General features: G+C 54.0%; 1 protein-coding gene across 1 annotated transcript in view; it reads left to right on the top strand.

Moving 5' to 3' along the window:
• Positions 1-20,621, top strand: part of LOC134040075 (ryanodine receptor 1-like) — a 51,482-nt gene that overhangs the window by 9,062 nt on the left and 21,799 nt on the right. The window contains 59 exon segments of the mRNA XM_062486300.1: positions 173-359; positions 564-699; positions 923-1,018; positions 1,339-1,457; positions 1,540-1,673; positions 1,768-2,009; positions 2,210-2,402; positions 2,511-2,727; positions 2,803-2,907; positions 3,038-3,141; positions 3,361-3,444; positions 3,728-3,887; positions 4,003-4,150; positions 4,283-4,488; positions 4,585-4,759; positions 4,983-5,191; positions 5,290-5,645; positions 6,069-6,195; positions 6,509-6,669; positions 6,814-6,976; positions 7,155-7,241; positions 7,558-7,784; positions 8,120-8,570; positions 8,655-9,203; positions 9,349-9,549; positions 9,663-9,774; positions 9,887-10,030; positions 10,541-10,814; positions 11,290-11,404; positions 11,496-11,628; positions 11,895-11,989; positions 12,072-12,207; positions 12,308-12,393; positions 12,395-12,495; positions 12,729-12,840; positions 13,091-13,211; positions 13,359-13,528; positions 13,843-14,063; positions 14,163-14,253; positions 14,345-14,485; positions 14,573-14,736; positions 14,887-14,965; positions 15,075-15,164; positions 15,239-15,385; positions 15,512-15,589; positions 15,802-15,877; positions 15,970-16,093; positions 16,255-16,370; positions 16,492-16,559; positions 16,813-16,934; positions 17,337-17,386; positions 17,576-17,636; positions 17,725-17,851; positions 18,422-18,433; positions 18,435-18,534; positions 18,863-18,944; positions 19,054-19,184; positions 19,510-19,830; positions 20,185-20,425. Of these exon segments, the coding sequence (XP_062342284.1) occupies positions 173-359; positions 564-699; positions 923-1,018; positions 1,339-1,457; positions 1,540-1,673; positions 1,768-2,009; positions 2,210-2,402; positions 2,511-2,727; positions 2,803-2,907; positions 3,038-3,141; positions 3,361-3,444; positions 3,728-3,887; positions 4,003-4,150; positions 4,283-4,488; positions 4,585-4,759; positions 4,983-5,191; positions 5,290-5,645; positions 6,069-6,195; positions 6,509-6,669; positions 6,814-6,976; positions 7,155-7,241; positions 7,558-7,784; positions 8,120-8,570; positions 8,655-9,203; positions 9,349-9,549; positions 9,663-9,774; positions 9,887-10,030; positions 10,541-10,814; positions 11,290-11,404; positions 11,496-11,628; positions 11,895-11,989; positions 12,072-12,207; positions 12,308-12,393; positions 12,395-12,495; positions 12,729-12,840; positions 13,091-13,211; positions 13,359-13,528; positions 13,843-14,063; positions 14,163-14,253; positions 14,345-14,485; positions 14,573-14,736; positions 14,887-14,965; positions 15,075-15,164; positions 15,239-15,385; positions 15,512-15,589; positions 15,802-15,877; positions 15,970-16,093; positions 16,255-16,370; positions 16,492-16,559; positions 16,813-16,934; positions 17,337-17,386; positions 17,576-17,636; positions 17,725-17,851; positions 18,422-18,433; positions 18,435-18,534; positions 18,863-18,944; positions 19,054-19,184; positions 19,510-19,830; positions 20,185-20,425 (9,078 nt within the window).

Below are 20,621 nucleotides of genomic sequence, written 5' to 3'. Positions count from 1 at the left end.
GTGTGTGTGTCTGTGTGTGTGTGTGTCTGTCTGTGTGTGTGTCTATCTGACTGCATGTGTGTGTGTGTGTGTGTGTCTGACTGTGTGTGTGTGTGTGTCTATCTGACTGCATGTGTGTGTGTGTCTGTCTGTGTGTGTGTCTGTGTGTGTTCGTGTGTGTGTGTGTGTCCAGGAGTCTGGACTCCCTGAGTGGGAAGAACAAGGCCCCCGGGCCTCCCTCCCTGCCCATGGACGCTGTGGCTCTGTCCCTGCAGGACCTCATCTTCTACTTCCGGCCCCCAGAGGATGAGCTGGAGCACGAGGAGAAGCAGTCCAAGCTGCGCTCGCTCCGGAACCGCCAGAACCTGTTTCAGGAGGAGGTAGGAAGACAACGCTTAATATATTTATTTCTAAAACGTTTTGTACGTTTTTCGACCTTTAGAAACTTTTTTTTTTTAAGAATTAGTTATGAAGGTTGAACAATTATTTGTGAAAAAAAATGTTTTTTCAACCTTTCTAAACTGTTAAAAATAAATATTTTCCAAAAAACAAAAAGGTTTCCTTGTTGTTTTCCCGTGGTCCAGGGCATGATCACCTTGGTGCTGGACTGCATAGACCGTCTGAACGTGTACAACACTGCTGCCCACTTCTCTGAGTTCGCTGGAGAGGAGGCGGCAGAGTCCTGGAAGGAGATCGTCAACCTGCTGTACGAGCTGCTGGGTAATAAGAATATCAAGAATAATACTTTTTTATTTGTAATGCACCTTTCTTGCAGTGAGAGCGCTAGGTAGGCTCCTGGTGACTCCTCCAGAGAGCTGGATGTTAGAGCTGTGGATTATCAGTACTGTGCAGAAGTCATGGAAACCCAAGATTTTTTTACATTAATGTTCTGTGTTCATGTTCTGCGTTCTGACTGTGTCGCTGCTGTTGTTGTCACTCGCAGCTTCGCTGATCCGAGGTAACCGTGCCAACTGTGCTCTGTTCTGTGACAACCTGGACTGGCTGGTTAGCAAGCTGGACCGCCTGGAGGCGTCCTCAGGTACACAACCTCACCTCCGGCGGGGATTTACATTACATTTACATTTAGTCATTTAGCAGACGCTCTTATCCAGAGTGACCTACAGTAAGTACAGGGACATTCCCCTGAGGCAAGTAGGGTGAAGTGCCTTGCCCAAGGACACAACGTCATTTTGTACAGCCGGGAATCGAACCGGCAACCTTCTGATTACTAGCCTGATTCCCTAACCGCTTCCCACCAAACTCCCGTTTTGAGGATGATTTACATCCAACAAAAGGTACTACATCTGTTTAGATGTAGTACCTTTTTTCCTTTTCATAATGTTCTGTCTCCTGCCACAGGAATCCTGGAGGTGCTATACTGTGTTCTCATCGAGAGTCCTGAGGTCCTGAACATCATCCAGGAGAACCACATCAAATCCATCATCTCCCTTCTGGATAAACACGGACGCAATCACAAGGTCTCAGCTTTCACCTTCTGCACGAGTGGCCGTCTGTTGTACCTGTTCAGGTTTTGAACTCCGTACCTTTGCCCTCTTCCAGGTTCTGGACGTGCTCTGCTCTCTGTGCGTGTGTAACGGAGTGGCCGTGAGGTCCAATCAGAATCTCATCACTGAGAATCTACTTCCGGGTCGTGACCTTCTACTGCAGAGCAACATCATCAACTACGTGACAAGGTAAGAACCGGCACCCTGCCATGAACAACACATGTAGCTTCCTCACTTCAGGAGGTGTGCACCCTTTAGGATGTACTCTTCCTTCCCTCTTCAGCATGAGGCCGAACATCTTTCTGGGAACGTGTGATGGGTCGACCCAGTATAAGAAGTGGTACTTTGAGGTGATGGTTGACGACGTGGAGCCCTTCCTGACGGCGCAGGCCTTCCACCTGCGCGTGGGCTGGGCCCTGACGGAGGGGTACAGCCCCTACCCTGGAGGGGGCGAGGGCTGGGGGGGCAACGGCGTGGGGGACGACCTCTACTCCTACGGCTTCGATGGACTCCACCTGTGGTCAGGTAGGTCAAGCCTTGAGTCTTGGCAGGGAGAAGTGCTGAACGTAACCTGTGAGAGAAAGAGAGGGATGAAGAGAGGGAGAGAGAGGCCAGCAATAGGAGAAGACAAGAGGCTGCTCACCTGCCCTCTCCGTGAAGACCGTTCCTCACCCTTCCTTCCGCTCGTGTCCCATGTCAGCTGACCTCTGACCCCGTGTCCGCAGGTCGCGTCCCCCGTCACGTGGCTTGCCCCAGCCAGCACATCCTGGCGTCCGACGACGTGATCAGCTGCTGCCTGGATCTGAGCGTGCCCAGTATCTCGTTCCGCATCAACGGCCACCCGGTGCAGGGCATGTTCGAGAACTTCAACCTGGACGGGCTCTTCTTCCCGGTCGTCAGTTTCTCTGCCGGCATCAAGTGAGAAGCACGACTCCTGAACTCGGAGCTGATCTGACCCGCTTGAGAAGTTCAAACCCTTCCGACTTCCAACTGACATTTGTGTGTCCTCTGCTCTCCAACCAACAGGCTTCGCTTCTTGCTCGGAGGTCGCCATGGGGATTTTAAGTTCCTCCCGCCCCCGGGCTACGCCCCCTGCTACGAGGCGGTGCTGCCCAAAGACCGCCTCCGCATCGAGCCCATCAAGGAGTACAAACACGACTACAACGGAGTCCGCAACCTGCTGGGCCCCACACTGTCGCTCTCCCACACCGCCTTCACTCCCTGCCCTGTGGACACGGTGCAGGTGAGGTGCCACTCCTCACCCCCAGGGGGCGCTGTGTGTGTCTCCGGCAGGCTGTGATCTCTGTTGTTGTTTCAGATCGTGCTTCCGCCTCACCTGGAGCGCATCCGAGAGAAGCTGGCGGAAAACAGTCACGAGCTCTGGGCGGTCACACGCATCGAACAGGGCTGGACCTACGGATCGGTGAGGGCTTCTGATGATGACACAATCAGAACATACTGCTGAAAGGACTTTATCACTTTGATGTTCTGATCTTCCTGAACAACAACAGCTTCCCTCTCCTCCTCCCCTTCTCCTCTCCTTCCTTCTCAAGTTCCGAGATGACAACAAGAAGCTCCACCCGTGTCTGGTGGACTTCGCCAGCCTTCCGGAGCCAGAGAAGAACTACAACCTGGCCATGTCTGGAGAAACGCTCAAGTGAGTAAAGGTCTTCCAAACTCTCTCTCTCTCTCTCTCTCTCTCTCTCTCTCTCTCTCTCTCTCTCTCTCTCTCTCTCTCTCTCTCTCTCTCTCTCTCTCTCTCTCTCTCTCTCTCTCTCTCTCTCTCTCTCTCTCTCTCTCTCTCTCTCTCTCTGTCTCTCTGTCTCAGTGTGTCAGCACTCTTGCCAGATGTTCAGGGTCTCTGTGTTGTGTGCAGGACTCTGCTGGCGCTGGGCTGCCACGTGGGCATGGGAGACGAGAAAGCAGAAGAGAACCTGAAGAGGATCAAGCTGCCCAAGACGTGAGTCACACTCGCACATGTCTGTTTCTGTTGCTGCAGGCACGTTCCACCACGTTCTACCATGTTCCACCACGTTCCACCACGTTCCACCACGTTCTACCACGTTCCACCACGTTCCACCACGTTCTACCACGTTCCACCACGTTCTACCATGTTATACCATGTTCCACCACGGACCACCATTTTCTACCATGTTCTACCACGTTCTACCACGTTCCACCAAGTTCTACCACTTTCCACCAAGTTCCACCACGTTCCACCATGTTCTACCACGTTCCACCAGGTATGTGATGAGCAGCAGCTACAAGCCCGCTCCTCTGGACCTCAGCCACGTCAAGCTGACGCCCAATCAGAACACCCTGGTGGAGCGGCTGGCAGAGAACGGGCACAACGTGTGGGCGAGGGACCGTGTCCGCCAGGGCTGGACCTACAGCATTGTGCAGGTACCGGAGCACACCTCCTCACTCAGCGGAGAAAAGAGACGCTTTTAAACAACGAGGGACGAGTATGACTCCTCTTTCATTCCTCTTTCACGTCTTTCCTCTCCTCTACGTCCAGGACATCATGAACAAGCGCAACCCTCGTCTGGTGCCGTACAACCTCCTGGACGACAAGACCAAGAAGACCAATAGGGACACCGTGTATGCGGCGGTCCGCACTCTGATTGGCTACGGGTACAACATAGAGCCCCCGGACCAGGAGAGCAGTGAGTCTCAGCCCTGTCGAGGCGCCTCGCTCCAAAATACATCACTTCTAACTACTGCGATTACATGTTAGGCCGCTGGCATGTTATTCAGAAACTGAAAACTATTGTGTGTGTGTCCGTGTGTGTGTCTAGGTGGACACGGGGATGGTAACTCTCGTTCGGATAAGATCCGGGTGTTCAGGGCGGAGAAGTCGTACGCCGTGACCCAGGGGAAGTGGTACTTTGAGTTTGAGGCGGTGACAGTGGGGGAGATGAGGGTGGGCTGGGCCCGGCCCAGCGTCCGAGCTGACACCGACCTGGGCGCCGACGACCTGGCCTACGTCTTCAACGGCTTCAAGGTATGGCGGAGGCTCCTCCTGTGACTGTGGACTATAGCACCAGACTTTGGAAAACATGCGTTTGTGAGCGGAACCTCTGCTGTTTTTCTTCCGCAGGCTCAGCGCTGGCACGTGGGGAACGAGCCGTTCGGGCGCCAGTGGCTGTCAGGTGACGTGGTCGGCTGCATGATCGACCTGCCGGAGCAGAACATCATGTTCACCCTCAACGGAGAGATGCTGATCAGCGACTCGGGGTCAGAGATGGCCTTCAAGGACATCGAGATCGGAGACGGTAAGTGACTCCTCCCAGACCTGACCTGTCGAGGAGATGGATTCCTCACTGGAATGTGATGCATTTATTTAGCAGATGCTGCGGTTACCAAAGCAACGTAAAGGGGAGACACTGAGCCACACCAGTCCCCTGAACAGGCATCCTCTTGACCTGCCCCGAGCTACACCCATCCCCATGCTCTAACCACTAAGCTGCACCCGTGTGATGTCACTGTCCTCCTCAGGGTTCATCCCGGTGTGCAGTCTGGGCATGTCCCAGGTGGGCAGGATCAACCTGGGCCAGAACGTCAGCAGCCTGCGCTACTTCACCATCTGCGGCCTGCAGGAGGGATTCGAACCCTTCGCCATCAACATGAAGAGGGACATCACCATGTGGTTCAGCAAGAGCCTGCCCCAGTTCATCCCTGTGCCCCCGGAACACCCTCACATGGAGGTGAGCTCACGTCACCGAAGCCCTCCTTTCTTATCTCTTACTTCCAGATAAAGAATCTCTTCTCAGTAGTTTCCTGACTGCCTTGTCCGTTTTGGTAGATCTCTCGCGTGGACGGCACAGTGGACAGCGCCCCCTGCCTAAAGGTCACCCATAAGACCTACGGCTCACAGAACGCCAACACGGACCTGCTCTTCCTTCGGCTGAGCATGCCCGTGGAGTTCCACGAGACCTTCAAGGTTCCCGCCGGCACCACGCCCCTCACCCGCACCCTCACCATCCCCGAGGACCAGGTCCTGGAGGTGGACCCCAACTCCGACTTTGAGGTGCTGAAGAAGTCGGCCACTCGCAAGGAGCAGGAGGAGAAGGAGAAGGAGCCGTCAGTGCCCAAGGAGACGCCGGCCAAAGGAGGCGAGAACGAGAAAGATGCTTCCACGGAGAAGAGCAAAAAGAAGGGGTGAGTAGAGGTCAGGAGGAAGGGGTGAGGAGAGGTCAGGAGGAAGGGGTGAGTAGAGGTCAGGAGGAAGGGGTGAGGAGAGGTCAGGAGGAAGGGGTGAGGAGAGGTCAGGAGGAAGGGGTGAGGAGAGGTCAGGAGGAAGGGGTGAGGAGAGGTCAGGAGGAAGGGGTGAGGAGAGGTCAGGAAGACCACGTGTGGAGATCCTTCAAGTCAAGTGTGTTTTATTTGTGATTTCCAATCATGAACATGTGTCAGTACTCAATAAAAACAAAACAGCGTTCCTCCAGGGAAACATGAAACATCATCAAACAGCCTAGAAATACTAGAAGTCTACTTGTATTCCAGACCTAAACACCTCTATACATAGACAGGACAAGCGTGTGTGGGTTCTCCGCTCTTCTCTAACGGGGGAACATTCCTCAGGTTCCTCTTCAAGGCCAAGAAGGCTGCGTTCACCCCGGCTCCTGTGGTTCCCAGCATGCCTCGGCTGATGGAGGATGTGGTTCCTGACGACCGGGACGACGTGGACATCATCCTCAACACCACCACCGTATGGCCCTCGCAGTTTACACACCACTACTCTGATCTAGGGACAGGAAGTCACTCTGTGGGACAGTATTATGGTTTCAAACAGTTTTTTTTTAAGCAGGGGCGTAGGTTTGTTTTCAAATGTGGGGGAGACAGGTTTTGTTTTAGTTTTTTTATTGAGGATGTGGCCGTTATTTATACTTTTCATAATACAAAGTGGGAAGTACATATTACCCTTTTTAATTTTTTTTTACAAACTGTAATGAAATCATGTGAACTGAAACCTCCACTGGTTTTGAGTGACTGTGATGTTGAGTCCTGTGTTTCTCCTGCAGTATTATTACTCGGTGCGTGTGTTCGCGGGCCAGGAACCAAGCGGAGTCTGGGTGGGCTGGATCACCCCCGACTACCACCAGTACGACCTTCACTTCGACCTCAGCAAGGTCAGGAACGTGACTGTAACCGTGGGAGACGACAAAGGAAACATCCATGACAGGTGCCTGTAGAAACACACATACACACACCTCCACTCTCACACACACACTCAAACACAGAAACACACCTTCAGAAGGGGATATCAGACTGTGCTGTTAGCTTGACTGTGTGTGTGTGTGTGTGTGTGTGTTTGTCCCTGTGTCAGTATGAAGCGCAGTAACTGCTACATGGTGTGGGGAGGAGAGTTCAGCAGCTCTCAGCAGACGCGCATCAGTCAGGAAGACTTTGTGATAGGCTGCCTCATCGATTTGGACACAGGTCTCATGACCTTCACAGCCAATGGGAAAGAGATCAACACTTTCTACCAGGTGGGGTGAACAGATTGATCAAAAGCTTTCGTTGAAAAACTTTGTTGACTGTTCTATATTATATGGTACTTCAGAAATGCATTATGCAAGTTTGTAATGGACTGTAGCATATAAAGATGCTACTTTTCAAACTGTTCTCAAACTGACGTTGTGGTTCCCCTCCTGTTCTCTACTTCAGGTGGAGCCCAACACTAAGCTGTTCCCAGCTGTGTTTGTCCTGCCGTCCAGTCAGAACATGATACAAGTGGAACTGGGCAAGCTCAAGGTCAGAGACACCTTCTGCCCTCCCTGTCTCCCCTCTCCTCCCCCCTTCTGCCCTCCCTGTCTCCCCTCTCCTCCCCCCTTCTGCCCTCCCTGTCTCCCTCTCCTCCCCCCTTCTGCCCTCCCTGTCTCCCCTCTCCTCCCCCCTTCTGCCCTCCCTGTCTCCCCTCTCCTCCCCCCTTCTGCCCTCCCTGTCTCCCCTCTCCTCCCCCCTTCTGCCCTCCCTGTCTCCCCTCTCCTCCCCCCTTCTGCCCTCCCTGTCTCCCTCTCCTCCCCCCTCCTTCCCTCACTGTCCCTCTCCCTCCTCCCTCTCTCCTCAGAACATCATGCCCATCTCGGCGGCCATGTTCCGCAGCGAGCGTAAGAACCCGGTTCCCCAGTGCCCCCCTCGCCTGGACGTCCAGATGCTGACCCCGGTCATATGGAGCCGCATGCCCAACCACTTCCTGTCGCCGGATACGCGGCGCGTGAACGAGAGGCACGGCTGGAGTGTGGAGTGTAGAGAACCCCTCACCATGATGGCTCTCCACATCCCTGAGGAGAACAGGTTAGAGAACCAGCCCTGCTGCACTAGAGCCTCCTGCAGCAGGCTGGCAAAAACGGTTATTGTGACTTTACTTTATCGCTACATTACGTTAGCGCTAACCAGGTACTTGACACAGCCATGTCCGGTTATGCTAAGAAACTACTATTTGATGTCAAATAAAATTAATATAGCTTTTTTTACAAGCAGTGTCACAGAAGGCTTCACAAACGCCCTTAGAACTGCAGCTAAGTCAACCCACTTTAATAGATTGCTTTTGTGAAAGATAACTTGGTCTTAGGAGAAAGACTGACCTCCTGTTCTACCTGGGAACCCTCGTCTCTCCCGGCTCTCCCCAGGTGCATCGATATCCTGGAGCTGTCGGAGAGGGTGGACATGCTCAAGTTCCACTACCACACCCTGAAGCTTTACTGCTCTGTGTGTGCGCTGGGCAACAACCGCGTGGCCCACGCCCTCTGCAGCCACGTCGACGAATCCCAGCTCTTCTACGCCATCGAGAACACCTACCTTCCCGGGCCAATCAGGAGCGGCTACTACGACCTGCTCATCAGCATCCACCTGGAGTCGGCCAAGAGGAACCGGCTGATGACCAACAAGGAGTTCATCGTTCCCATGACGGACGACACGCGCAGCATCACGCTGTACTCGGATTCGGACGCAGACAAGGCCCACGCCCTCCCCGGGGTGGGCCTCACCACCTGCCTCCGCCCCAAGCTCCACTCCTCCCCCACGGGGTTCGTGGGCACCAACCTGGACATCTACACCCTCAGCCCCTCCATCCCCCTGCAGGTGAGCTGTCCCAGGTGGACGGTGGGAGAAGGGAAGGACTTCCTGTGTTTGTCCGACTGACTTCCTGTTTGTTTCCTGCTGCAGGTTATGAAGTCCAAGGCCCTGACCATGTTGACGGAGGCGGTGCAGGACGGCGGGCAGGCCATGAGAGACCCCGTAGGGGGCAGCGTCGAGTTCCATTTCGTTCCCATCCTCAAGCTCATCAGCACCCTCCTCATCATGGGCGTGTTCGACGATGAGGACGTCAAGCACATCCTGAAGATGATCGAGCCCACCGTGTTCAGCTCCGAGGCCGAGGGCCCGGCCGAGGAGGAGGGGGAGAGGAAGGGGGAGGATGGTCAGAGACTGGCCCTCAAAGAAGAAGGGGAGGAGGTGAAGGAGGAGGAAGAGGGAGCGGGGGAGGGAGAGGACACTGAAGATGAAGGGATGGGCGAAGACGATGAAGAGTTGGAGTTTGAGGACGAGGAGGAGGAAGAGGAGCCAGGTAAAGAAGAGAAAGAAGCGGGGAATGTGAAGAAAGCGGAGGGAGAGAGGGAGGCGGAGAAGGAGGCCAAGGCTGCGGATGCAGAGGGAGACACATGCGTGCAGGAGGGTCTTCTACACATGAAGCTGCCTGAGTCCGTCAAACTCCAGGTGTGTGCGTGTTGACAAACAGCAAGTGTGTGCTTGTGTGTGTTGTCAAACTCCAGGTGAGTGTTGGTTTGTGTGTGTTGCTTTTAAATGCCATTAGCAGCGACCTGCCCCTCCAGTCTAACACCCACCTCTCCTCCTCCCCCAGATGTGCACTCTCCTCCAGTATTTCTGTGACTGTGAGCTACGCCACAGAGTGGAGGCCATCATCGCCTTCTCAGACCAGTTCGTCACCCAGATCCAGTCCGATCAGCGGCATCGCTACAACGACCTCATGCTGGCCTTCACCATGAGCGCTGCTGAGACCGCGCGCAAGACCCGCGAGTTCCGCTCTCCCCCCCAGGAGCAGGTATGCCTCGACCCTAACCCGCCTCTTAACGTCCTGACTGGAGCATCATTCGGAACGCTCTCTGTCCACACCGAAGCCGTCACGATCGTTTGCTGCTGTGGTTCCCCGTACAGGTCAACATGCTGATGAACTTCAAAAACTGCTCGGAGGACCACGAGTGTCCGGTGCCTGATGACGTCCGTGACGCACTGCTGGCCTTCCACAAAGACCTGCTGTCTCACTGCGGTCAGCCTCCCCCCGGAGCTCTCACACACCTCACAAACTACCTCACACACACACGACCCCAGCTGAGTAGCTGGAACATCGGTTGGTTAACTGCGGTGTGTTTTCCTTGAAGGGGTGCATATCGAGGAGGAGGAAGAGGAGGAGGAGGTGGATAACTCCCTCAGGGGAAGGCTGCTGCGTATGCTGGAGAAGGTCAGGAACTTCCGCAGGAGGAAGATGGAGGAGGAGAGCAAACCTGACGAAGAAGCCAAACCCAGTGAGTCATAAGAGCAAGACCCCAGAACCTGACCCCAGAACCTGACCCCAGACCATGACCCCAGACCCTGACCCCAGAACCTGACCCCAGAACCTGACCCCAGAACCTCACCCCAGAACCTGACCCTAGAACCCAGAACCTGACCCCAGAACCTGACCCCAAAACCTGTACCAGAGCGACTTACCTACTGTAAGTCGCTCTGGATAAGAGCGTCTGCTAAATGACTTAAAACCTGATCCCAGAACCTGATCCCAGAACCTGAACCTCTAACCTGACCCTAGAACCCAGACCCTGACCCCAGAACCTGACCCCAGAACCTGATCCCAGAACCTGACCCCAGACCCTGAACCCAGAACCTGACCCCAGAACCTGACCCCAGAACCTGACCCCAGAACCTGACCCCAGAACCTGACCCCAGATCTGCTTACACCCAACCTTCCTAATCCTGTCTGTATCTAGACGTTATAAACTCACACCTGAACTCAACAACCCTCCCCGCTTCCGTTCCAGGCACCCTCCAGGGGCTCATCTCCCACACCATGATCCACTGGGCCCAGGAGTCGTTCATCCAGAACCCGGAGCTGGTGCGTCTCATGTTCAGCCTGCTCCACCGGCAGTACGACGGGCTGGGGGAGCTGATCAGAGCCCTGCCCAAGGCCTACACCATCAACGCCGTGTCGGTCCAGGACACCATGGACCTGCTGGAGTGTCTGGGCCAGATCCGCTCGCTGCTCATCGTCCAGATGGGCCCGGAGGAAGAGAGGCTGATGATCCAGAGCATCGGGTCAGCAGGAAGCTGAGGTTCACACTAGGGATGCACCGATATGGCCGATATGGCCGATACCAATATGGCCGATACCGATATGGCCAGCGATATATCGTGCATCCGTAGTTCACACCCCGGGGTGTACGGGACTTACTTAATATGATACAGGGGGAACTGGGGAGTAACATGTGTGCTCACTCCTGTCTGTCTATCTATCCCTCCCTCCCTCACTCACTCCCTCTCTCCCTCACTCTCTTTCTTGCTCTCTGTCTCTCTCCCTCCCTCCCAACCCCCACTCCCTCTCTCTCCATCTCTCCCTCACTCCCTCTTTTTCTCCTTCCTTTCCTCTCTCTCTCTCTCTCTCTCTCTCTCTCTCTCTCTCTCTCTCTCTCTCTCTCTCTCTCTCTCTCTCTCTCTCTCTCTCTCTCTCTCTCTCTCTCTCTCTCTCTCTCTCCCGCCCGCCCTCCCTCCACCCTCTCTCTCCCTCCATCAGGGACATCATGAGTAACAAGGTGTTCTACCAGCACCCTAACCTGATGCGTGCGCTGGGCATGCACGAGACGGTCATGGAGGTGATGGTCAACGTGCTGGGTGGAGGAGACTCAAAGGTACGTCTCCTCTCGGACCAGCCCTGACCTCATACTAGAGCTTTCCTTTTTTACTAACCTGTTGACAAGGGTATTTGTTCCTTTGCTTCAGGAGATCAGGTTCCCTCGCATGGTGACCAACTGCTGCCGTTTCCTGTGCTACTTCTGCCGCATCAGCCGTCAGAACCAGCGCTCCATGTTCGATCACCTGAGCTACCTGCTTCAGAACAGTGGCATCGGCCTGGGTGAGCAACCAATCAAATCATTAGGGTTCAGAACAACATCATTATAGGATGAGCAGTTCAAATCCAGCCTGGGCCTTTGGCATGTCCCCCCCCCCTCTCTCTCTCTCTCTCTCTCTCCCTCTCTCTCTCTCTCTCTCTCTCTCTCTCTCTCTCTCTCTCTCTCTCTCTCTCTCTCTCTCTCTCTCTCTCTCTCTCCCTGCCCCTCCTGTCACGTCACTTAAAATCAGTTCAGTAAAGCATGAAAATATATTGTATATCTCTCTCAGGCGTGCGAGGCTCCACCCCTCTCGACGTGGCCGCGGCTTCCTGCATCGACAACAACGAGCTGGCGCTGGCTCTGCAGGAGCAGGACTTGGAGAAGGTACAGCACTTCCTGCTTCGGCATCAAACACAGCACGGCCTGTAGACCTGGTCTCAGAGCTGCTCCTCGTGTCTCCTCCCAGGTGGTGAAGTACCTGGCTGGCTGCGGCCTGCAGAGCTGCACCATGCTCATGGCGAAGGGCTACCCCGACATCGGCTGGAACCCGTGTGGAGGGGAGAAGTACCTGGACTTCCTGCGTTTCGCCGTCTTCGTCAACGGTCAGTGCTTCCTCCAGCGGCCCCGTCAAACGCTGTTCGGTGTAGTTCTCCTGCTGTTTTCTCCGGGACTGAGTCCGCGTGTGTGTGTGTTGCCCCGCAGGTGAGAGCGTGGAGGAGAATGCCAACGTGGTGGTGCGGCTGCTCATCCGGAGGCCTGAGTGTTTCGGCCCCGCCCTCAGGGGGGAGGGGGGGGAACGGGCTGCTGGCCGCCATCGAGGAGGCCATCAAGATCTCCGAGGACCCGGCCAGGGACGGACCCACCATCAAGAAGGACCGACGCTTCCCCATGTGAGCTCCGCATGCGCTCCGTGGCGAGGAGGGCGGCGAGAGATCGCTCCTCAAGATCTCCCCTCGCTTCTGTTCAGCTTCTAGTCGCTTCTATACTCTTTCATCCTGTCTTCCTCCTGTCTACTTCCTGTCTGCTTCCTGTCTGCTGCCTGTCTGCTACCTGTCCGCCTCCTGTCTGATTCCTGTCTTCTTCCTGTCTGCCTCCTGTCTACTTCCTGTCTGTTTCTTGCCAGGTTCGGAGGAGAGGAGCAGCAGGAGGATAACCGTGTCCACCTGGGGAACGCGATCATGTCCTTCTACTCTGCTCTGATCGACCTGCTGGGGCGCTGCGCTCCTGAGATGCACGTCAGTAGCTCTCCCTGCTCCACAGCTGATCCCTGTTTACAAATACTACTATATTATACTATATATACTATACTGTATATACTGTACTTTGTGTACTGTAATACTGTTTACAAACTAGACTGTAATACTACTGAGTATATCCACACCACACCCATGCCTATACCTACAACACGAAATTATACGAAACAACACGAATGCATGAGCAGTCGGGTGTAGCCGGTCTAAGTGTCTCTGTCCCTGGGCTCCTCAGCTGATCCAAGCAGGGAAGGGAGAGGCACTCCGGATCAGGGCCATCCTGCGCTCCCTGGTGCCCATCGAGGACCTGGTGGGCGTCATCAGCCTGTCGGTGCAAATCCCCGCTTTCGGAAAAGGTGACTTCCTGTCACACTTACGGCAGTTCTTTTTGAAGTAGAAAAATGAGTTGGTTGAACAACGTTTCATCTTCTTTCCCAGAATTTGGATTTGAATGACATTAAATATCATTTAAAAAAATGTATCCTTCTGTGTTTGTGTTCTAGACAACAGCATCATTGAACCCAAGATGTCCGCCAGTTTTGTCCCGGACCACAAGGCCCCCATGGTGCTGTTCCTGGACCGTGTGTACGGCATCGACAACCAGGACTTCCTGTTGCACGTGCTGGAGGTGGGCTTCCTGCCGGACATGAGGGCGGCAGCCTCCCTGGACACGGTGAGCTTCCCCCCGAACAAGGCCTGCTTGTCGGATACGAAACCTACTCTCCTGACCCGAACCCTCCAGACTACATTTACATTTAGTCATTTAGCAGACGCTCTTATCCAGAGCGACTTACAGTAAGTACAGGGACATTCCCCTCGAGGAAAGTAGGGTGAAGTGCCTTGCCCAAGGACACAACGTCATTTTGCACGGCCGGGAATCGGATCGGCAACCTTCTGATTAATAGCCAGATTCCCTAACCCCCCCGACTACTCCACAATAATTCCCTCCAGCTTGACCTCCTGACGGTGTGAGTCTCTCTCCCCCAGGCGGCGTTCTGCACCACGGAGATGGCGCTGGCGCTGAACCGCTACCTGTGCTCGGCCGTGCTGCCCCTCATCACCAAGTGCGCCCCTCTGTTCGCCGGCACGGAACACCGGGCCATCATGATCGACTCCATGCTGCACACCATCTACCGGCTGTCCCGTGGCCGTGCCTTCACCAAGGCCCAGCGGGACGTCATCGAGGAGTGCCTCATGTCCCTGTGCAAGTAGGTCCGGTTCCCCCACGTCAGATCGCCGTTCTTTTAAAAATACTTTGGAGTAGGAGGAAGTACAGCGTTGCGTTTTGAGCGCTTATCTCTTTCCAGGTACCTACGTCCGTCCATGCTCCAGCACCTGCTCAGGAGGCTGGTGTTTGACGTGCCCATTCTCAACGAGTACGCCAAGATGCCGCTGAAGGTGCCACATCTCTTCGTGACAACAGCAATAACCGCCTTAGAACGACACATCCTTCTGTTCTGATTGGCTGACGTTGCTGTTTGTCCCGCAGCTTTTGACCAATCACTACGAGCGTTGTTGGAAGTACTACTGCCTGCCCAACGGCTGGGGCAACTTTGGAGTGTCGTCTGAGGAGGAGCTTCACCTAACCCGCAAGCTATTCTGGGGCATCTTCGAGTCCCTGGCTCACAAGGTCTCAGCCTGTCCTCCAAACAATGGCGTCTCTGCTGCCATGACGATGACGATGAGTCACTCAATGACCTCTTCCTCCCTCTCACAGAAATTCGACGCAGAGATGTTCAAGATCGCCATGCCGTGCATCTGCGCCATCGCCGGAGCCATCCCTCCCGACTACGTGGACGCCAGCTACTCGTCCAAAACGGAGAAGAAGGCCTCGGTGGACGCAGAGGGAAACTTTGACCCCAAACCTGTTGACACCACCAAGTGAGACAACTTCTCGGGGAGTTCAGGGGTTAGGTTTAGGGTTAGCGATGAACCAAGGGTGAACGTACTGGGCTTTGGTTGCTAAGTTGCTTGGAATGCGTTGTTGAATAGCTAGTCCGGTCATTGAGATCCTCTTTACTTCAAACGCAGCACTATTATTCCTGAGAGACTGGACGGCTTCATCAACAAATACGCCGAGCTCACACATGACAAGTGGGCTTTTGAGAAGGTGAGTTTAATTCAAGAAGTTGGGCTTTTTTTTGTTGCAATGATTAAGGGGGGGACATGTGTGATTGTTTACGTACATTATAAACGTGCGTGTGCGCGTCCTTCTGTAGATTCAGAACAACTGGACATACGGTGAGCTGTTGGATGAAAATTCGAAGACCCACCCCATGCTCAGACCCTACAAGACGTTCTCCGAGAAGGTTCGGCTTCTTCTCCGCCCGGGCTCCTCTGTGTCTCTTTATCAGACCTGACCTCTTGACCTCTCCCCTGATAGGACAAAGAGATCTACCGCTGGCCAATCAAGGAGTCCGTCAAGGCCATGCTGGCGTGGGAGTGGACGCTGGATAAAGCGAGGGATGGAGGAGAGGAGGAAAAGGCGGAGAAGAAGAAGGCAGCTAGGAAGATCTCCCAGACGGCGCAGGTACCGTCAGAGGAGACGCTGTGATGATGCTGTGCTGACGCTGTGATGATGCTGTGATGATGCTGTGATGATGCTGTGCTGACGCTGTGATGATGCTGTGATGACACTCGTCTGTTCTTGTTCTAGGCGACCTATGACCCCAGCCATGGCTACAGCCCTCAGCCAATAGAAATCTCTCACATGGCTCTGTCAAGAGATCTGCAGGTGTGGCAAAGTCACCAACTACTGGACCCGTTTGTTTATCACTCTGCTTTCACACGATGATTAATAATAAATATCAATCAATGTTCATTTAATAAAATAATATTAATTATTATAAACAAAATATATTTAAAAAACTAATTAAAAACACATAATAAATACATTATTTTAATTAATATAATTTTATACAACTCGATGTGCTGTGTCATCTCCAGTCCATGGCAGAGCAGCTGGCCGAGAACTACCACAACACCTGGGGCCGGAAGAAGAAGATGGAGCTGCAGTCCAAAGGTGAAAGGTCGCTCCCTCCAGGACAGGAACCAGGCGTGCAGCAGGCTGTCAGATGAAGGTTTTCCCTGACCGCCTGTTTCCTCTGTGTACAGGAGGCGGCTCACACCCCCTGCTGGTGCCCTACGACACCCTGACGGCCAAGGAGAAGGCCCGGGACCGAGAGAAGGCTCACGAGCTGCTGAAGTTCCTGCAGCTTAACGGTTACGCCGTCACCCGGTACGAGGGGGGGGGGATTCCCACCACGGTCCTTCCTCAACAGCAGTCACACGGACTGATGCTGAGGGAATCCTGCTGTACTTTCAGTGCTCGGAGGGCGAGACAGGCGCTTTAAAGGCGCAAATCAAATGTATTCTTCTTCTTCATTCTTCTGCTCACAGGGGGTTGAAGGACATGGAGTCAGACATATCGTCCATCGAGAAGCGCTTCGCCTACGGCTTCCTGCAGAAGCTGTTGAAGTGGATGGACATCGCCCAGGAGTTCATCGCTCATCTGGGTACTGCGGGCGGGAGATGGTGTCATGTGATCAGCTGCAGTCCAGATGGTTCCACAGGAGGCTGTTCTGGTGTGGCTTTCCTGTCCTAACATCCTGCTTCCCTGTGCGTGTGTGTGTGCAGAGGCTGTGGTGAGCAGCGGGAGAGTGGAGAAGTCTCCTCACGAGCAGGAGATCAAGTTCTTCGCCAAGGTCAGACGTGGTGTCATGGTGGGCTTGGGGAGAGAACAGGGCTTCGTGCGAGATGGTCTTCACTCTCTCTCTCTCTCTCTCTCTCTCCTCTCTCTCTGTCTCTGTCTCTGTCTCTGTCTCTGTCTCTGTCTCTGTCTCTGTCTCTCTCTCTCTCTCTCTCTCTCTCTCTCTCTCTCTCTCTCTCTCTCTCTCTCTCTCTCTCTCTCTCTCTCTCTCTCTCTCTCTCTCTCTCTCTCTCTCTCTCTCTCTCTCTGTCCTGATGCCTCTCATTAACCAGTACTTCAAAAACCACTGCCTGTACTTCCTGTCTACGCCGGCCAAGGTTCTGGGGAGTGGAGGGCATTCCTCTAATAAAGAGAAAGAAATGATTGCAAGGTACTAGTCTTTCCCTCTCTCCGTCACTCTTTGTCTCTGTCTCTCTGTCATTCTGTCTCTCTGTCATTCTGTCTATCTCTGTCATTCTGTCTATCTCTGTCATTCTGTCTATCTCTGTCATTCTGTCTATCTCTGTCATTCTGTCTATCTCTGTCATTCTGTCTATCTCCCTATCTATGTCTTATCCTAAGATACAGAGCGCAGAAAGTCTATTCATCAGTGTACAAAATGGAACCAGTTATACTGTATATGTTCAGATCTCCACAAGAACATTCTCTGTAATCATTCACTTCCGCTTTCTATTGCTTTTCAACATTCACTTTATATCTGCTCTCTTCCCCTCCTTTCCTCCTTTCCTTTCCTCCACTCCTCTCCTCTTCCATTTATTCCTCCTGTTTGTAGTATCTTCTGTAAAATGGCCGCTCTGGTGAGACACAGAGTCTCTCTCTTCGGTAAGACATCAGACCCTTGTTCCTCCTGCCTTCCTCTTCTCCACCTCTACTTCCTGTCCTTCCTCTCCACCTTTAATACTTTGCCTCTTTGCATTACTTTTTAATTTGCTTCTGTTTTGGATCGATGTTGTTTTTTCTTCTGAGGTACACGGTGACAGCTGTAACGGTGTCATTGTGTGATCTGAACAGGAACCGACGCCCAAGCTATCGTCAACTGTCTTCACATCCTGGCGCGGTCCCTGGACGCAAGGTGTTGTCACGTTCTCCTTCCTCACACACACACACACACACACACACACACACACACACGGTACTGAAGCTGCCTCTCTGCTCCTCAGGACGGTGATGAAGTCCGGGCCTGAGATCGTCAAGGCCGGCCTGCGCTCCTTCTTCGAGGGAGCGGCGGACGACATCGAGAAGATGGTGGAGAACCTGAAGCTGGGGAAGTTGTCTAAAGGCAACCAGGTGAGCGAGGTGACCAGGTGACCAGGTGAGCGAGGTGAGCGAGGTGAGCGAGGTGACCAGGTGAGCGAGGTGACGAGGTGAGCGAGGTGACCAGGTGAGCGAGGTGACCAGGTGACCAGGTGAGCGAGGTGAGCGAGGTGAGCGAGGTGACCAGGTGAGCGAGGTGACGAGGTGAGCGAGGTGACCAGGTGAGCGAGGTGACCAGGTGAGCGAGGTGACCAGGTGAGCGAGGTGACCAGGTGAGCGAGGTGAGCGAGGTGAGCGAGGTGACCAGGTGAGCGAGGTGACCAGGTGACCAGGTGACCAGGTGAGCGAGGTGACCAGGTGACCAGGTGAGCGAGGTGAGCGAGGTGACCAGGTGAGCGAGGTGACCAGGTGAGCGAGCTGACCAGGTGAGCGAGGTGACCAGGTGAGCGAGGTGACCAGGTGAGCGAGGTGACCAGATGAGCGAGGTGACCAGGTGAGTGAGGTCACAGGATCAGGGCAGTCTCTCAGCTCTGGTGCACCTGCCTGTACTCACCTGCCTGTACTCACCTGCCCCCCCCGCTGTGCTGTGGTTCCTCTCTGCAGCAGGTGAAGGGCGGTGTCCCAGAACATCAACTACACCACCATAGCTCTGCTCCCTGTCCTCACTTCGCTGTTCGACCACGTCGCTCAGCACCAGTTTGGAGATGACGTCATTCGTGAGTCAAGGCTTGCGTTGTGTCTGTTTTCCTGTCAGATTCCTCTCCCCCCCTCTCTCGCTCCAACGTCTTCCTCTCTTTCTGTCTCTCTTTCTCTCCCTCTTTCTCCGTCTCCCCCACTCTCTCTCTCTTTCTCTTCCCCCTTCCCTCTGTATCTTTCTCTCTCCTTTGTTCTGCTCTCTCGTTCTCTCTCTCTCTCTCTCTCTCTCTCTCTCTCTCTCTCTCTCTCTCTCTCTCTCTCTCTCTCTCTCTCTCTCTCTCTCTCTCTCTCTCTCTCAGTAGATCTCTCCATCCTGGTTGATGCTAACTGTGTCTGTTTCTGTCTCAGTGGACGACCTCCAGATGTCCTGTTACCGGATCATGTGCAGCATCTACTCTCTGGGAACAGTCAAGAATCCTCACGTGGAGAGGTGTGTGTGTGTGTGACATTGTAACAACAGTCCTCTGTAGGTGTGTGTGTGAGAGATGTGTGTGTGTGTGTGATGCGTGTGTGATGTGTGTGTGTGTCTACCCCTCCAGACAGAGGCCTGCTCTTGGAGAGTGTCTGGCTCACCTGGCGGCGGCCATGCCTGTAGCCTACCTGGAGCCCAACCTGAACGAGTTCAACACCTTCTCAGTCTATACCACCAAGACCCCCAGAGAACGAGCCAGTGAGTGCTAACCTTGGTTGTCCACCCTGTTCCCCCCCATCTACCTGGGAGTCCTTCTGCCCTATCTGTTACCCTCATCTACGACCCCATCTCTCTTTCTCTCTCTGTTTTTCTCTCTCATATCTCTTTCTCTCTCCTTTTCTCTCACACACACTTTCTCTCTCTTCCTCTTTCTTACATTATATCTCTTCCTCCTCTCTCTCCTTGTCTCTCTCTCTTTCTCTCTCTTTCTGACTCATCTCTCTCCGTTTTTTGCTCTTTTTCGTCTCTCTTTCCCTCTCTTTTTCTCCTCTCTCTCACTCCTTTCCCTCCTCTCGGTCAACAGTCTTGGGTCTTCCCAACGAGGTGCAGGAGCTGTGCCAGGACATCCCAGAGCTGGACGTCCTGCTGAAGGAGATCGGGGACCTGGCCGAGTCCGGGGCCCGCTACACTGAGATGCCCCACGTGATCGAGATCACCCTGCCCATGCTGTGCAACTACCTGCCCCGCTGGTGGGAGAGGGGGCCCGAGAACGTTCCAGAGCTGGAGGGCCAGGTCTGCACGGACGTCACCTCCGAACACCTCAACCAGCTGCTGGGAAGCATCATGAAGATCGTGGTCAACAACCTGGGCATCGACGAGGCCTCCTGGATGAAGAGGCTGGCAGGTGAGGCCCTCCTTCAGGGATGACACACCTTGTTCTTCTTGGAGTCCGGCTGGATAATTATAATAAAGATGATAACATTATTATTATTATCATAGGGCTCGTAGCTAACCCTAATAATACATCTTATTTGTGATGCGCCTGTCTTACATTTACATTAAGTCATTTAGCAGACGCTCTTATCCAGAGCGACTTACAATAAGTACAGGGACATTCCCCCCCGAGGCAAGTAGGGTGAAGTGCCTTGCCCAAGGACACAACGTAATTTTGTACTGACGGGAATCGAACCGGCAACCTTCTGATTAATAGCCCGGTTCCCTAACCGCTCAGCCACCTGACTCCCTCTTCCTCCTGCAGTGTTCTCCCAGCCCATCGTGAGCCGGGCCAAGCCCGAGATGCTCAAGTCCCACTTCATCCCCACCATGGAGAAACTGAAGAAGCGGACAGGGAAGGTGGTGGCTGAGGAGGACCACCTGCGCCTGGAGGGCAAGTCTGAGGGGGACGAGGAGGAGGGAACCATCAGGGATGAGTTTGCCGTGCTCTGCAGGGACCTCTACGCCCTCTACCCCCTCCTTATCCGCTATGTGGACAATAACAGGTATGTTGGCCTCATCCTTTGTGGAGGACAGGAACAGGTACTTTGGCCTCATCCTTTGTGGAGGACAGGAACAGGTACGTTGGCCTCATCCTTTGTGGAGGACAGGAACAGGTATGTTGGCCTCATCCTTTGTGGTGGACAGTAACAGGTATGTTGGCCTCATCCTTTGTGGAGGACAGTAACAGGTATGTTGGCC

The sequence above is a fragment of the Osmerus eperlanus genome, chromosome 19, assembly GCF_963692335.1.
Source record: "Osmerus eperlanus chromosome 19, fOsmEpe2.1, whole genome shotgun sequence".
Lineage (NCBI taxonomy): Eukaryota > Metazoa > Chordata > Actinopteri > Osmeriformes > Osmeridae > Osmerus > Osmerus eperlanus.
This window is presented reverse-complemented; position numbering and strand designations above follow the sequence as displayed.